The sequence below is a fragment of the Motacilla alba genome, chromosome 2, assembly GCF_015832195.1.
Source record: "Motacilla alba alba isolate MOTALB_02 chromosome 2, Motacilla_alba_V1.0_pri, whole genome shotgun sequence".
Classification (NCBI taxonomy): Eukaryota; Metazoa; Chordata; class Aves; order Passeriformes; family Motacillidae; genus Motacilla; species Motacilla alba.
The window spans coordinates 101,143,814-101,161,225 of record NC_052017.1 but is presented as its reverse complement, the minus strand read 5'-3'; the positions used below and the strand labels follow the sequence as shown (position 1 = coordinate 101,161,225).

At 36.7% G+C, this 17,412-nt stretch overlaps 1 protein-coding gene across 11 annotated transcripts in view; it reads left to right on the top strand.

Annotated features, from left to right (window-relative positions):
- Positions 1 to 17,412, top strand: part of PTPRM (protein tyrosine phosphatase receptor type M) — a 442,907-nt gene that overhangs the window by 378,050 nt on the left and 47,445 nt on the right. For all 11 annotated transcript variants that reach the window (XM_038129430.1, XM_038129425.1, XM_038129423.1 and 8 more), the window contains 3 exons: positions 4,092 to 4,179; positions 10,127 to 10,203; positions 12,850 to 12,886. In XM_038129430.1, the coding sequence (XP_037985358.1) occupies positions 4,092 to 4,179; positions 10,127 to 10,203; positions 12,850 to 12,886 (202 nt within the window). The remainder of the gene's footprint in view (positions 1 to 4,091; positions 4,180 to 10,126; positions 10,204 to 12,849; positions 12,887 to 17,412) is intronic.

Here is a 17,412-nt window from a genome sequence, read left to right as displayed (position 1 = left end):
TACCAGTGTTGTTAAACTACATTGTAATCTGGTTATTTAGAAATGGCAATGGGAAATGAACGTTACCAGTGAAGAAGCTCAAGAGTCAGTAGAGAAAATCAGATACCATATAGACTGATACATTTAAAAACAAATCCACAGGTCAGTCTTAAGACTCTTACACAGTGCAATAGTGTGTCTTTGTACCTAAAAATAATATTCTTCCTTGTTAAGTAGACAGAGAGAGATTTATGTTATCCTTAACTTCTCATTTCTTTACATTAGAGTTTGCATTTTGTAAATGACATCGTAAGAGACTTCACTGTTGTCACCTAGCAACTACAAAGTGTTTTTTGGAAAAGTTGCTGTTTGGTTTTTGACTAATAATAACAATAGTAATTCCACACTTTACATTTGTAGACCTTAAAGAACTTAGAAAGAAGTATTTTTTTTAAGTATCCTTATCTGGAAACATAAAATCTGGGATAGAAAGTGTGTTGGCAAAGATGACAATCAACAGAGATACAAATTTTATTCTGAAGATCTCACCCTGTTCTCTGCATTCCAGCCTCTTCAAACTGTACTTTTATATAGGTCCTTTCCTTTTTTTCTTTTGCCTTATGGATTTTAAATTAGGAAAGGGAATAATTTAAAAAATCTGTATCTGCAGTGATTATCTCCCCTTCTCTTTTGAGATATTGCAGTTATTTTCTAGTCTGTGGGTCACAGTGAATTAGCCCTTGGCAAATATTTAATTTTTAAGGGTAACCACTACAGTATTGAGTGAAAGCACACAAAAGTATCACATTCATCCTAAGATGATCCTGCTGCTGCATCACTGACCAGTTTTCATGTTGCATTTAAAGCAGTTCTCTGTAATTAATTTTTCTTCAGAAATTGTTTTTATCCTAATTATTGTAGTATTTTCTACTAACAGAATGGCAGTTGACATGGATACTGAAATATCTGCTGTAACAACAGCTGGCTTGAAGAGCATTTCATTTTTAAAGAAGATCATGGAGGCTGGGTAGCCGGGGTTCTGTGTGATTTCAAGCTGAAGAAATATTTTAAATTATTTGAGAAATGTCCTATACTCATTTTCAGTTCTCCATTACCCTTGCCAAGCATTTGGTGGAGTGAAGCTGTTTGGGGGCCATATTTCTTCCTAACAGTTCACAATTTTAAGAAACTTGTAAGGATAAATTAGAATGAATAGCCACAAAGATAATGTGTGGGCTGCTGTGCAGCAGCATCCCTGGAGAGTGATATGTCAGAAAAGAGATCTTAAAAATTTCTGTAATGAAACGTGTATTTCTCACAAGTAAGGAAAGATCTTGACAGATCATCTGTTATGAAATATCTGCTCTGTTCTTTACTTGTGGGACAAATGAGATTTCTCCTTACAATACATTGTGGATTATGATTCTGTTGCAGTTTGTGTAATGGCAGCACACAGGGAATTTAGGAAATGACACTCCAGCTGTCTTTTACAATAACTGGGTTTTTTTATGGTTTTGCACTGTAATACCTCTTCCTTCAGTTATCTTTGCTGTACTCTTCTCACTGTAATACCAGTGTGTATCCCAAAATGAATTAAATAGAAAAATGGACATACATAAATTATGTCTTATTTTCCCCATGTTTTATTTCAATCACTAATTTATTGATAAAACCTCAAAAATAAATATCTGAAGTTCCTTTTCTGTAATACATTTTTAATAAAGAAAGTGAAGTCAGTAAGCAGTAGCTGGAAATGTAAATCTGTTGCCTGGTCTTTGCTGTTGTGTGAGGTTTGATATCTATATATGTTCTAAAGAACAGAATTATCTTTGTTTCAAGTAAATTTTTAGAAGATGGTTTATCTGTAAGGCTCATTAAAGTTATCATTGTTTTCAGAAGTTCCAAACCCTTGGGAGAAGTGGAACTCGTACATTGCAGACGAGTTTCCGAAAGCAGTCCATTGCCTGGTGTATTTCTTCTGTGAATTCAGCACCATCTCAATCTTTCTCACTTGCCTCCAGAGATTTACTTTATTCAATTGGTTTAAAACAATTTTGTAAAAGTTCACTAGTGGGACAGAGAGGAGCAAGATGTCTCTTGGACAATATTTGGGTCTTCCATATTTCAGGGTGTAGGCTCAGAAGCTGTGTCAGCAGGACTCTTTCTCTGTAACAGCACATATGATGCTTACTGAATTAAGCTCATAACCACGTGCTGGGTGGTGTCATATGGATTAATTCTGTGCATAAGTCTGTAGGAGAAGGACTGTAAAAAAACTAGAATTTTCAGTAGTCTACTTAGCTGTCTGAAATGTGAAATCCACATCAAATTTTAGATCAGATGAATTGTTAATTTGTTGTGTCTTTGGAGCTTTGCTGCTGACCATTTCCATTTCTACTTTGCCTTTAACCATGTTTAATTGTTCATCACCTAGCATTGTCTGAGAGTCTGAACTTTGCAAGAAATTGAGACATAGATCTTTGCCCACTGAGTCATTCCTTACGCAGTTTGGTCGAATTACTAGAAAAGTAATTTCCATCCAGCCTGATTTGAGAGTGCTCTAGAGTGGGAGGGCCTGCTTGCTTTAGATGCCGTTGGCAAATCTATAATCAGATAACAATTGACGCCTTTTTGGCAAAGAGCCCCAAAGCTGTAAATCATCTTAGGATTCACAGGGTTACACTTCCATATCCTGGGAGCAATCAGTGTTTCCCAGAGTTGTACCCAATGATGGCATGTTAGGAGTAAGGAGAATTGTATTTGTATTAGTGGGCTTTAATAATTTCAGTTTTCATTAAAAATTTTCAAAGGAAGTGTGGAAAGATGAAGGAAAAATAAATTGAAGCCACTGACAAGGCTTATGGTTTTCTTGAGTTATAATTTATAAACATTTTAGAAGTAGTCCCAGTATTCCCAGGAATTTCTAGATCATAAACTGGAAACCAGCACTCTGGGAAACTTGTGAAAAGAATAGCCATTCTAGAATGCCCTTCTATTCTGTTGACTTCAGCAAGAGATCAAGGCTTTGGTTTGACTTTTATGCTCTTTGGTATTAGAAATCATTGGGATTCTAAAAACACCTTTTTGTAAATTTGAGGGCAAAAGACAGTAATAGTAGATGTTTTTATGGGCATCATCTGTTTTAAACCACTCAGAATGTCTTGAGATCTTGCAAAGATACAAACTTCGCAGTGTTTTCTCTCTTTAGTGTGGTACAAAAGATTTAATCTACTGATCATTCTAGTAAAAAGATGAAAACATGAGTTAGGACTGGTCATAATAATTATATAATTCCAGTAGTTTGCTTGGCAACAAAGTATTTTTTAACACAAGAATATTATTTCAATACAAAATTTTAAAATGTATCTGCATCATATGACGTACGGATACAGTGCATAAATTAGGAGATTGTGCAAATGCTCTTTTTTTAGCACCTTCAACTTTCTTATTTACATGAGATTTACCAGCTGAAGGACATCAGTTCGGTGAATATGAGATTTTATCTTTCACAAAATCACATTGATTTTATTCTCTGAGAAAATAATCATTGTGGTGGTGTTGTAAATTGTGCTTAAGAGAAATAAAGACACGTGTGCTAGTTGAATCCATGGGTTTTTAAATGCCTGTGTATGTTTTGATCCATGAGGTCATCTGCCAGTGAGTAAATGAAACTTGGGATATGTCAAAAATAAAACATATCAGTACAGTCTGTAATTTCTACACTCAAATACTGGAGCAGCTCCAACACTGATGATGAAGCTCCTTCAGCTTCGCGTGTGCATATGAGAACTATACGGGGAATCTGGATAGCACAAGTGAAGGACTCTCAGCATTGCAAGAAAGCAGATTTGGAAAGGTTTGATAGCACTTCACTTGCAAATAATTCTTCTTGCTGTTACACAGATAATCTCATGTCAAATTTTAAGTAACATCTGGAGCTATGCATAAATACCGTTTAAGCAGGAAACTCGTATTTTTGCTCAATAAATGAATCATTTAAATGACACTTAAACAACAATGCCCACAAGTACTGTTTGCCTTTCTCTTTCGTGTAGCCATGAGGTAACTGTTGCTGCATGCTTTTCTTAATGTTACTTTCTTTCCTTTTTTAGAGTTTCTTTGAAGGACAGTCTGCACCATGGGATTCAGCTAAGAAAGATGAGAACAGAATGAAAAATAGATATGGGAATATCATTGCATGTGAGTGTTGACAGCATAATTGTGCACTTTGTTAACTTCCCTTCAGATCTGGATAAGAATGACCACCAGCCTTGTGCTTACATCAGGCTTATATTCCTTTTCCCTAATTAAGAAAATAAAAATGAGGGGAAAATGTTTCTTTTTTTATTTCTTGAGAAAACTGTCAGGTTTAATGCATTTTCTCAACTGCCTTCTGTCTACCTTCCATGCTGTGATCAGTGTTTGGCTAATGGAGAACAACACTTTGAACCACTACACAGCTCTAACAGGTCCCAAACTGCTCCTGCCAGCTTAGCACAAGACTACCCACATCAATACCTTGGTATTAGGTTCTGCATATTTTAGGAGCAGACAGTACTGGTGTTGAAGTGTTCCACAGCAACAGAGACAGCTATCCTGGCTTATGCTGGATAGACTCCAAGGAAAAAAAGGTAACCCTTATGGTTTACTTAAAAATTCCAGGCTTAAAAAGGATTAGAGACACTAATAATCAAATAACTTGAGGAGATAATAACATGCTTTGGTGAGTGACCCCTCACAAGATTTATGACCCCATAAATCTTGCATTATGAGAGTTCCAAAGCATTGTGACTAGAGATGTTGTACATGAATGTGGAGACAGGAAATAGATAAGTTCAGTAAAAGTATGTAATTTACACTCTGCTCTTGTTGCACTTCAAGGTAGGTTCTCAGTTTGTATGTAGGAGATGATCCTTTCCCTGTTTTTTCACTATAAAATCTGAATTTAAGATGTGGAGTGTGTGTGTTTTTAACAGCCAGCCAGATAACCATGAGCAGGTATAAGCAGAGAAATAAGCAGATGTCACCTTGTTTTGTAAGCATGAAGATGAAGAGTGGTGTTTAAGGAGGGATCATTTAATGATACTGCTGAGTTCAGAAATCATGCAGAACCCAGCAGAGGAGAATAAGCCATGATGATTGTCTGAACATTTGGAGGACCTGTGGAAGGAGTAAGAAGTGCATATTTGCACTAACTTCAGCACCTATCCTAGGTGTTTGTCCAGGCACATACCTGCCTAGGTTTTCTCATCCGTGAACCACATGGACTTGACAGAGAGAAGGACAGATCTTCTCAGGAGAGGGTTCTGAAATAGAGCCGATTTGTATGCTTCTGAATCTCCCCTTCAGGAGGTCCTCTCTACAGTAAATGTGCAACAAGTCTGGAGAGAACAGCTCCCAGCTTAGCGACCTGCAGTAAGTGATGTGAAGGGGGTCCAGCTGGGCTGAGACTGCAGAGAAAACAGCTCTGTAGCTTGCTGCAGAATGAGAACACACAGGAAATGCAGATGGAGGCAGAGGCAAATTAAGCAAGAGATGAACTGCCACATGGTTTTGAGTGGACACGATAGTATTGCAGTGTATTTTGAATGTACACTGTGCTATGTACTGAAAAAGGAAATTAAATCTTCTAAAGAAATGTGATTCTCATGATGGGCTGGTGCATATGCAAAAGCAAACAAGTTATCTAGATAAGGTTTTGCTTCTTTCCCTCCAGGCAATATTTAATGTATAAAAAACTTATTTTGTGAGGGTGTAGCAATACATTATATGAGTAGCAGTTAATCATTTGAGTAAAAATATCAAAGCCAAAAATAAGAAATACAAGCAGTTTAATGCTTATCCTTGCTTTATGATTTTTTTTCCAGTCCAAGCCTATTACAATAGATCTTCTCTCACAGTCAGGTTTAGTGTATCACTCCCCTCTTTTAATGTCATGTTAGACATTGTCTTAAACTTTGACACCCTTCAGTTGAAGAAAGTTAGAAAACTTGTTAGTGCTTTATGTCTGAGGTAATCAAGTGATGAATAGCCAAGAGAAAACACATAAAAGATATTAGATACACAAATCAATGACAATTACAAGTGATACTGAAAGCTTTCTAAGAGGCGAAATATAACTGAGGACATTTAGATCTCAATTTACTTGCAATGTCCTCAGTATTTAGCAGAGGGAGAGAGCTGGATGGAGTTTTTATCAATAACACTTCCTGCTTATGTGGCTGTGAAAACAAAGACAACTCAAGTTAAAATTGAGATATACTAGAATTTAAGGTATCTTAAAACAAAAGCTGAAACTGCCCACAGTTTATCGTTCAATTTGTCATTTGTTGTTGTTAAATAGGTGTATGCAAATGGGGTGGTTAATTTTTAAATTATTTTATGTGTTTTTCTCCTGGATAAATAATTGCATTTCTCACAGTCTGAGGGTACAATTAGAATGGTCTACTTTTGAAAATTTGTCCCAGATAATTGTATAAAGTATATGCTTCAGCCTAAAAGCATTTTAATAAATTGCTCTTTTATGCTATGTTCAAACACTTAAAAATACGGTGGTTTAGGTGCCACTAACTATGGGTACATGATTATAATGAAATGTGTATTTTTTTCTGCATAGCATATTTTTTTCTATCCATTTACCCTCTTTGTTTTCATTTTTCCCAAGATACTACTGTTATATTATTGCTTGTAGTCATTATTGTTCTCGGGGTAGCTAAAACAATGCAACCAGCATCCAGCATTGCAGGAGCTTGTCAAAATTTTAATATGCTTTATGTTACCCAAGTGATGTGCATTTAATTGGCTACAAGTGTGCCCTGCCCACTTTATGGTAGTGGATACAAAAAGTTGAGTCATGATCACAGTCCAGTCACCCACAGAAAACATGTTCTTTCTTTACTGAACAAAAAAACCTTCATGTTTTCTCATTACAAACTATACCCAGCATGAACCTGCTAAATGAATCTTTCATCACCTAAGAAAAAATATGCTTCTGCCATAACTGTGTGGGGTTAGGCATGGATTTTGGTAAAATTTATTTGTTTTTTCCTCAGGAGAGATCTTGAGGGAATGGGAGGGGTTCTGTATTTATTTTTACCTAACTCAATATTGACTAAATGAGAAGAGAGTATTGATCACAGCTTTTAAAAGCAGCTAAAGATTTTAAGTGAGACATTTATAAAAGATTTGATTTTTAGAGAATCAGGAGTGCACGTCCAAGAAGGGGTCATTGGCTGGCCATGCTAATCAACCAGGTGCTCAAGGTGCTTGTTAGAGATCACAGTCTGCAGGCTGGCTTGTGCATGTTGTAGGTAACATGAGGTGAGAGAGAACAAAATGCTTATATTTCTTATCTATTACCATATTCCACAAAGGCAAATTTATCCTAAGATACATAATTTTAAAAGCTTAAGTGATCAGTAGAAAGTTAAATTAGATCTCCTAATGGAAGGGTATCAAAATAACAATGAGATGGAAAGAGTATATAAAGTATATAAAAGCTGCATAAATTGTCAAGAGCAGTTGAAGTATAAAGGAAAAAATACCTTAAAAATATAGACAGTTAATCTAGAGACTACTTAAGAATCAACACATGTGTTGAAGAATATGGCTTGTGTACCTCTTAGTTTTAAATCTACTTGACAGAAGCACAGCCCGGACACAGTAACATTTCTTTGTGTTAACATAAGGATTTTTTTTCACTTTAACAAGTGTTGCCTATGCACTAAGGAGTTAACTCGAGTTCTCAAAACAATAAAAAAAGGGAGTCACTCCAGTTCCACTGCAAATAAGTGGGTATTGGACAGTCCATTACCTCTAGAATTCCCAGAAACCTAGCTGAGAATGCAGTACTAAAAAAAATTCACATGAGAAGAAAAATGGGGAAGAGATTATATAAAGACGTAAGTATAAAATAGCTTATTTTGCTTAATCCAAAGCAAGAGTTACTGCAAGAAAAGTAACAAAATAATGAAAACGTAAAGAAAATAAACTGCATATTTTTCAATTGTATAAATCAGTCAAACAACAGGAATTTACATTTTAAAGATGTTTCTTAGAGGAAAATCTAAGCTTGTTTTGTCCGATAGATAGATAGGAGTTTCAGTTACCTAAATACAGACAGGTGATGGCATTTCACGTGGCCTGGGACATCTGTGCAAGACCAACAAATGCAGCACAGTAAATATGAGAGATGTGTTATTCCATAATGTCAGCTGAAAGCTAGGCAGTATATCCATTGGCTATGTAAAGTGCCATGAGATGTTTTGTGCTTAGACAACTGAACCATGCCCTCTGTAATTCAAGAAATGCAAAAGTGTAGATCAAATGCCTGTAAGGCAACGAAATTATGAAAACATAGATGAAGATACACCATGAGTCCAAGCAAGCTTGACTTCTGAGTCTGCTGAATTTAGCAGAAGTTGGATCAGGTCCCAAAACTGTAAAAGCAGCAGGCATGGCTGGAGCTTAGAAAGTTTCTTAGTATCTTTCTTAAGTAAGATGGATTTTTAGGATTAAGGTCCTGTGAGCCAAACCACTGCTCTGAAGAAAATGATAAATAGCTTAATTAAGCATAGAATAGCAAAGTACTTGGATAAGCATAGCTTGGTAGAGGGAGACAGGGGTTATGTGATGGAAAGTCACAGCTCCATAAATTTTTATTCTTGGAAAAGTGAATAAAGAGGCTGAAAAGGCTGACCTGATTAACATAACTGCTTCAAATATTCCAGCATGTTTGAAAACCTCATTCTTGAAGACTGTTGAATGAAATAATTCCAAGAAAATTGCAATGTAAGACCTGTGTGAAATCTGGAGATGGAATTTTAATTCATTCTGATTTACTGTGTTTGGGGTTGTAGCTCATCCTTTCTCTCTCCCAAGGGAATGCCAGGGAGATAAATGAGGCTCTGAAATCTCTATTTCCTGAGACTTGGAGCATAAGAGGAAGGGGTGAAGAATTCACCTCAACCAGTTTCTCTCCTGACATGTAATTCTAAAACAACGTTATTTTAAGAAGCACTTACCGTGGTCTTCCTCCACCATAATGTGGGATGGAATTATGCTACTTATAATGAAGTTGGGTTTTTAAGCCACTTACTTTATTTCATTTATTTGCTATCTTTTAGGAATTTTAAAGCTTCAGAACTAGCTGTTCAGAACATGGTGGCAAGTTTTGGGTGTTTTAATGATTATTTACATTTACAGCACAATAATGACCATCATGAAGGTCTGTCATCAGCTGCAAGTAATATTAGCTCAGCAGGCAGTCAGCAAAACAATAATACACAGGTATCTAATTAGCAAGAGTACTTCATAAACAAGGCAGCAATAAAGTAGCTGCTTACCATCTCTCCAACCTTGAGATCCTACCTTCAAATTGTTTTATCTACAATTTGTGCAGCATTCTGAAAAAGCCATTGTTCATGGTTGCTTTTGAACCAAGAGAGTTAAGAGGAGCTTACAAGGTTTCTGAGAAGAAGGAGCCCTGCCAGCCTACAGATATTCTTGGGCAGAGTGGAAACTAGCCTCTAGCAATTCCTATATCATAGAGGAGAAGAGGCAGCTGTCATGAGATGAATTCATGCCATGATGTTTCGGATTGGAATGTAGAAAATAAAGTTGGAAGTGTTTTCACAGTCCTGGATAGATACAGATGACCGCAGTGGAGCAAAATTCAGTGACAAAGCCATTGTCTTACTGATTGGGTTTTGCTACTACTGTGTTCTGCTTTCTCTCTTACTGAAAAGATAATGAGTTTCCTTCAAAAACTCTGAAGCGGCATTATGTCTTGAATGACTTCAGCTCCTCCTCAGTACTGGCAGAAGCATTTCCAAATGAATAAACCTTTGACAACTTAATGTTATTTTGTTGACAAAAGGCAGGGGTCAAGGCAAAAGTGATGATTGTAATGGGTTTCGCATTATAAGATTTAACAAATTCATACTGAAAACCAGAGGGGATTTGGAAAGCCTGTGAATGACTGAAATGAGAATTAAATGTAGATACAGTTTCCATGTCCAACAAAATAAGCATGAACTTGGCAATTGCTAAGATTTTAGTTTGACTATAAAGGAATATTTTGATTAGGCCTATGTTACTTAATATGTCTTTAATTACTTCTTTCCCCTCTCCATTGTTCCCTTTTCAGATGATCATTCTCGAGTGAGATTGCAGCCCATTGAAGGAGAAACAAGTTCCGATTACATCAATGGGAATTATATTGATGTGCGTATCCTGATGTAGTCAACAAGCCTAATGTTGTGTTCAGTCAAAGAGGGAACTCTTATTATTCTCACATTATTCACAATTTGTAATAGATACCACAGCTATTAACAGCTGCTAATATTGTTTACCACTGGAGAGGGCTGTCTTTGGAAGCTAGGTGTGCACCAAACGAAGAGAAAAGCCTCAAAGGTTTGTCAGTCAGTGAATGAAATGAGTCATTTCCTCCAACTGCCACTGGACTGAAACCTTGCCAGGAACACTGCATGGCTACTTTGCCTGCTGGTGCTTATATGGGCTAGCAAAATGTTATTTTCACTTTCTGTCAACAGCTTGGCATCATTCCACATTTAAAAGAAAGCTGTTTGCATATTAATGTGACAAAACTCCGTAATGCCTAATGCAGAGATTTGCAGTCTCTTGTCATCTCTGCACTTTTAAGTCGCCTTCAAAGTATATTCTGCAGCTGTTAACCAGTATTTCTAATGCAAGCAAGACATTTCATTAAATATGTAGGCTGTTTAATTATTGAAAGTGGCTTCTTTGTTCATTCTGCATCATGTTAACTTAATGTTTTACATTAAAATAAATTCTTTAAGAGACAAGGTGTTTCTGGTTGAAAGAATGAGCTCAAAAGTAGAATTCAAAATCATTAAAAAGCCAATATTATTTATCTAAAGCCACAAGTCAATGGATAGCAAAGTTAGTAATTTTACTGTTTACATGGAGTGCTGGATGTTAGGCTAAGTAAAACAATTGCTGCTTCATAGGAAACTGTGCCTGCTGAAGATTTCTTGTTCAGCATTTTCATCTTTGAAAAATGATGTCCGATTTTGCAGTTCAGATTTCATTACTAGCATGAAACAGGAATGTAACAGATATTTTTTCTCAGAATGTTGAGGAACTAGAGCTATACAAGAAAAGTAGGTGCTTCAGTTGTAACAATATGAAGTCTGAGAGAACTTTCTGAAGATACCTCTTGTTACTGATGCTTATAAGCACATTCAAGAATCATTAGACTAAGCTTGGATTTCTGCTCAGTCCCTTGCCGTTTGAAAGAATAGCACAGTCACCAAGCAGTGAAGGCACATATGGAAATATATTTAGTTAGACACTAATCTCTGAAGGGAGTAATCTGTCATGAAAGAAAAGAGAGAGTTCACACTGGGGACTTAGATTTGAATTCACTTTTACATTTTCTCCAGCATCCAGGATTGTTCTCATTTTAGGCTGGTAGTATGTGCTTGTGTCAGATTTGAATCATACTCCAAAAGATTATGAGATATGAGAAATAAAGATTTGGATTATACAGTTTCATATAAAATGCTGATAGATATCTGCAGAGAAACTTTTTTTTTTTTTTTCTTAACACAGCATGTTTGTTTATAATCTTGCTAGTCAGGTTTCCATTGGAAACACTGTTTTTTCTACTACACAAGCAGCTTTAATTTAGCTCTTGCATGCAGTTATTACTGGAGTTGTGCTGTCCGTATAACACATTAATAAGGGAATGGCACTATCATAGGCACAATGATTATGATGTATTTCTTCCCATGCTTTTTTCACTGGGAAATGGAAGTGTTTGATCCCAGGCACTAAGAATTAGATAACACATAGCCGGGAAAAAAATCCACTCTGTAGCTCTCTGAACACTTCTCAGTTCATAGATGTCCAAATTTTGCTTCAGTGTCATGTAAAGAAATCAATTCTGTAACTCATGTTATTCTTTCTGTACTATTTAAAGTATCTTCAGTTGTTTTGATTCTTTCCCACTTTGTATGACTGCATTTCCCCTTGCTCTTTCACAAAGAAATTGTAATGGCATGCGTGCTACAGCCTTAAGTTCTTCCTGCTGATAACTGACAATGCATCATAACTATTATTCAAATATTAACACTCCTACAACTGGATTGATCAGCATACTGGTGCATGATCTAAACATTTGGTGATACTCCCATCACATCAGAAATTCAAATACTATAAAAAATGCTATCATTACATTTTGGCAACATTTTCCATGTTGCAAAGAATGCATAGAGTATTGGTCTTTATTGCTTGGCCAACTTGTGATTAAGCTGCTCTTGTCATCAGAGTTGTATTATGTTCTTCTTGAAAAAGTATGTTCATACCAAATGATTTAATCAAAGAACTTACTGTCCTTTTTACTGTTGAGAAATAAAACGTAAACAAACCACCATGGTCTGAGTGAGCACCATGCCCTCATGCCTTCCCCAGGCTGAATGCAAATCTGACTTTTTTTTTTTTTTTTTACTGTTTAAAAAGGGATAGGCTTTGCAGTCAACAGCAGTAGGTGAAGGAATATCTCAGACTCTATGAGCACCACATGAACTGCAAGGGCTAGAGAGGATTTCATGCTGTTCATTCTCAGCAGAGCCAACAAGGGACTGAAAGAACGTATTAGTTCTGGCCCCTAATGTACAAGGCTGCAACTTAAGTATTTTGCAGAAAACACATTTGCTTTTGTTTCCCTTCTCACTTGCCCTTCCCCAACTGAAAAGAATTTTTGCATCGAATGCATTATTTGTACTGTTGTGACATTTACTGAATACTATACTAAATGAAGTTTCACTCATAGGAACATAGCCAAGGTGCAAATTGCTGATTTTTTTTTCTTTCAATTTATTCTAGGGTTACCATAGACCAAATCACTACATTGCTACACAAGGTAAGTTTATCACCCTTTCCTGCCAATTATGTGAGGCTAAGAGATTTTGGTACTTGGATTGCAGTTCATTCTCTCTAACAGGAATTCTTGCCGCAGTCAATATCCAGGGTAGAGTCGGCTCAATCACTTAGGTAGAAGCGAGGAAACTGAATTATTACCGAATTTTCAGGTATTTCAAGTGAGCAGTCCTTTACCTTTGCGTTAAAACAGGTTTTAAGTAAAAAAGCTAAATGCATCCTTTTTCAAAGAAGTTACTCAGCATTTTGTCACTCATGGAAAAAGACGAGTCATGGTAGAAATGTTTTGTACCTCTTCAGAGAGACAACGGTGTCATGAAAATGTATGTTCTCTTAACTGTTCAATGATAACTAGGCTCCAGGTCCTTAAAATACAAAACTCTTCAGCTAGCAGCTTCTGGTAGAGGAGCAAAAGACATCTAAACACTGGCAAGAGGATTCATCACAAGGTTCTACAGAGACAGTTTTACAGGCCGTCATTTAAATGCTTGCTGGAGAAAAAGAGCCTATTCTTTTATCAACACAGAAATTAATTTTCAATTTGTACTTGTCTTCAAAGACATAATTTTTGCATTCTGATGCAGTCCTTATTTATTTTTTTGGTCAAGTTCACAGCTGGAACAAATGGGAAGAATGAGTCTTGTGTGACTACTTAGTCATAATATTGAACAATATGCCAATCTCCTGCCTGTGCTTTGATAGCGTGTGTGAAAATTTGATTGCTCCTCCACTGATTGGAGGGAATCTTTTTTGTAATAGGTAGTCTGTGACAGAGCTTCCTGCATCTGTTCATAGATCTGAGAAAGCTGAGGTCCACCCACAGATGTTACTTCAACCTTTTAAGGGACCCAGCTGGAGTACTGAGTAGAATATGCTCAGAATAATCTTAACAAGTGTTGGATTTAGAGGTCATATACTTTTAGAGGTCACATACTTTTTTAATGGTTTTTTATCAAAGTAAATAAAATGTTGACCATGTCAAATAAGGCATCTTGCTGTGATTTAAGTTAAGTTTCCCAGAGTCTGCTGCCTGCAGTCCCCACTTAAACCAGTGGGAGGTTTCATAGCTATACCTTGCTGTACCTCAGCTATCCACAGGCTCAAATGTGGTGCTGCTTCATGTCAGATGACAATGGGGAAGGCCACAGATGTTGTTTCCAGAACCACTTCACTAGTGTTAATGTTACACTTCTAGACCAGAATTTTATACTTTCAGAATTTGTGATCTTACAATATGAGCCATGTAAGTGTGCTTTGTCTTCCCCTTCTGTTGCCCCCCCACCATGTTCCTTAGCCCACAGTCTCTACATACAAGCCACTGTCATGCTTTCAGACAGATAGGAAGACAGGAACAAAAATGCAGCATTTGATTTATTAATTTTGGACTTTTACACCCTCCTCTTCAAAGAAGAAATGGTTTGTTCCATTTAACATTTACCTAACAATGTTATTGTTCTTCACTTTTAATTGAAACGTAAAATAAAAAGATAAACAGTTGGCCTTTAACTTGTAGTTTGCAATAAGTTTTTGTCAGGAAGTTTACCAGAAGATCTCTCAGATATCTTTCTCATAGGTCCCCACCTAAAGTTTAAATACTGTTTTATCACAATGTTTATTGTAATTTATCATCATTTTTATCACAATCGTCATAATACTTGAATAGCAAACACCAAACTTGAAGTTTTGTACTTTCAGATCTTGAAACCAAGTTTGTAATTATATATGAATAATGTGGTGAAGGTCTGTTTACCAGATCCACCAGCAAGTCCCAACAGTTTCTTTGCCATGTTTTTTCCTCATTTGGTGTCAAGAAGCACCTAGTCAAGAAAGAGAATAAGAGGAGTAGAAACTAATGTTCTTCCAAGATGCAAAGGATATATGACTGTTGCAGCTGTCAGTTTTGAGGGTGGGTAATGGGGATGCCTAACCCCTTCCCATGGTGCAATGAGTAAGAAACAGATTCTCTGAAGAATGTAAAATTAATTTAAAATAAGCACGCAATTTACAGCAAGCTCAAAATTATCTGGCTGTGATGTTTTTTGTGGTTTACATCTTTAACATTTTACTTTTTAAGGTTGGTTGGAAAGCGGGTTTGTTCCTCTAGTTCGTAGGAATGAAGAACACTGATCTCATAAGATTGTATGTTGTCTGGTTCTGTCTGTGGCCTGATGAAGAATCATGAGAAAGTTTATTTTCCCTCCTCTACTTCAGCTTTCCCATCATCATGATAGGGTTAAAAGTACTCTTCTGCTTTTCATGGTTCTCTGCCAAATCCTGATAGATGCAGTTGTTTAAGGACTGGTTAGTGTTACCCTCCAGTATCCCTGTGTCCTGACAAAGCACACTTCCAGTAAGATGCAGTCTCTGTGTTTTGCAAAGGTGATAAAGTAACTGGGAATAATCTCCAGAACTCCTTTAGGACTCAACATTAACTATGAAAGAAAGACATTCATTTCACATGGTAGACTATGCCTCCATATGTTCCAGGGAAATGGTCACAGCACCAAGCTTGCCCGAGTTCAAGGAGCATTTGGGCAACACTCTCAGGCACATGGTGGGATTCTTGGGCTGATGTATGCAGGGCCAGGAGTTGGACTTGATGATCCTTGTGGGTCCCTGGATACTTTATGATTCTGTTCTAGGTCAGCTTTAGTAACAAGCAAGTCATGTGCCACAGCTTGCACTGTGGCCAGCGATGTTCATGCTCTGTTTTACAACACACTTTCATCAGGTATGTACGAACACATCAGTGCAGCACAATAGTTAAGCTGCATGTTTAATTCCCTTGATATCTACTTTTCATCAATCTTTAAATAACTTTTCTCATCTTCCCTTTTCTCCTCCACAGCAGCTTTCACAGGTGCACATGCCTATTGTTCTTTGAAGGAAAATATCATTATGTGAGTCAGTTTTAAATCTCTGAGGAGTTAGAATGATTGATATTTAATTTTCCTATGTTCTTAAGCTGCATTCAACATATCAAGTGTTAATGAGCAAATATAATTGTTTGAAGTGAAGAAGTGGCAAATTTAATCAGTTTGTAATAGACTACCAATCTGCTTTTAACAGAGCTGGGAGTTGCCTAATCACCTATTTATTGAAGTGTTACTGTCTTCCATACTAACCAGAGTCTGACGTGCAGACTGGTAGCTTTCCACCTTGGCATTCACAGCGTCCTGCTGCTACCTTGAACTAGGGATGGAAATGTTTTTTAAAAGAATTTCTTAATGGAGGCTTTCTCAACTAAACAGCAAAAATTATTTTACTTAAGCTTTTAAGAGTAATACATTCAGAGTGTGCAATTTCAATTACTAAATTAATATCAATTTTCCTTTATGTGATAAGTATAATGTGAGTGGTAGACTGAATTTACATCTAATAAAGACTTCTGGTGATCTGCTGTAATTGGCATCAACAGATGGGATCTGCACCTGAGTCACCATGATTAAAAAGAATCCCTCGTCAAAAGCCAGTATATTGGGTCATGCAGAACCAGCAGGCTGGTGCAATTTAAAACTCATTATTTTGCTTTCTATATCCCTTATTCCCATAGATGTAATTCTTCTTTGTATAGGAGAATATTGAGCTCTTGTATGATCTGCTCAATTTACTGTCAGCTAAGAGTTATTTTTTTACAGGAGTTACGTAATCAATGAATTTTAACCTGGTCCTTCTGTGAGAGCATTAGGTTGAGTATCTGTACAGTGCTTCTTCTCACACACAGTGCTGGATCTGACTATTGTATGACTTTTGATCTAGCATGTCTCACCTTGATTACTGAGCAGGAAAAAAATAATTTGGTTCGTACTTATTTGTACTGTGTCTCCTGAAGCTCAGGTAGTTTACTGAGCTATGTTGTAGCTCCTTTTAGTGAGTCTCTGTCAAGGGCTTTGGATGCTTCCTCCTGCACAGTACCAAAAGCTGTAAATGATGAGTGACAAATGAATGTTAGCACAGTTCTACAGCATCACTCATGGCCATTTCCACCAGGGCAGGTTTTCAAGCAGGTCAGTCATGTGAGACAGCAGATATCTCACATGCAGGCTGCATGTCTTTATATATAAAGTGTGTTCTTTTGTGCATCTCAGACTTTTGAATGCTCCCCACAGTTCAGGTTGTCTCTGCTTTCTGCAACATGCAGAGCAGCTGGATCTGAGATGTTTTGTGGAAATACTTCAGAGCATATCTTAATGACTGTAAAAAGTTACTCTTGAAAATAAAACAATTTTAGGTACAATGTTGCAGCGTAGCCTTTCAGCCTCTTTTTTTTCCTCTGTATCCAGTTGTAAAGCAGATGCAAAATTGCTTTCTGTATTGCTTATTATGGTGACAGACTTCAAGCCAAGTTTCAGTCAGGAGGACGTTTTAGGTATAAGTTAGAAACTTTTGAAAATAAATATTTACAAGGAAAATGTTTACAGTCTCCACTACCAGCAGCATAACATTGCCTGTCTAATAACCCCTTTCATATTCTCTCTCTTTTCTGCAAAATACTTGTCTTTCTTCCAC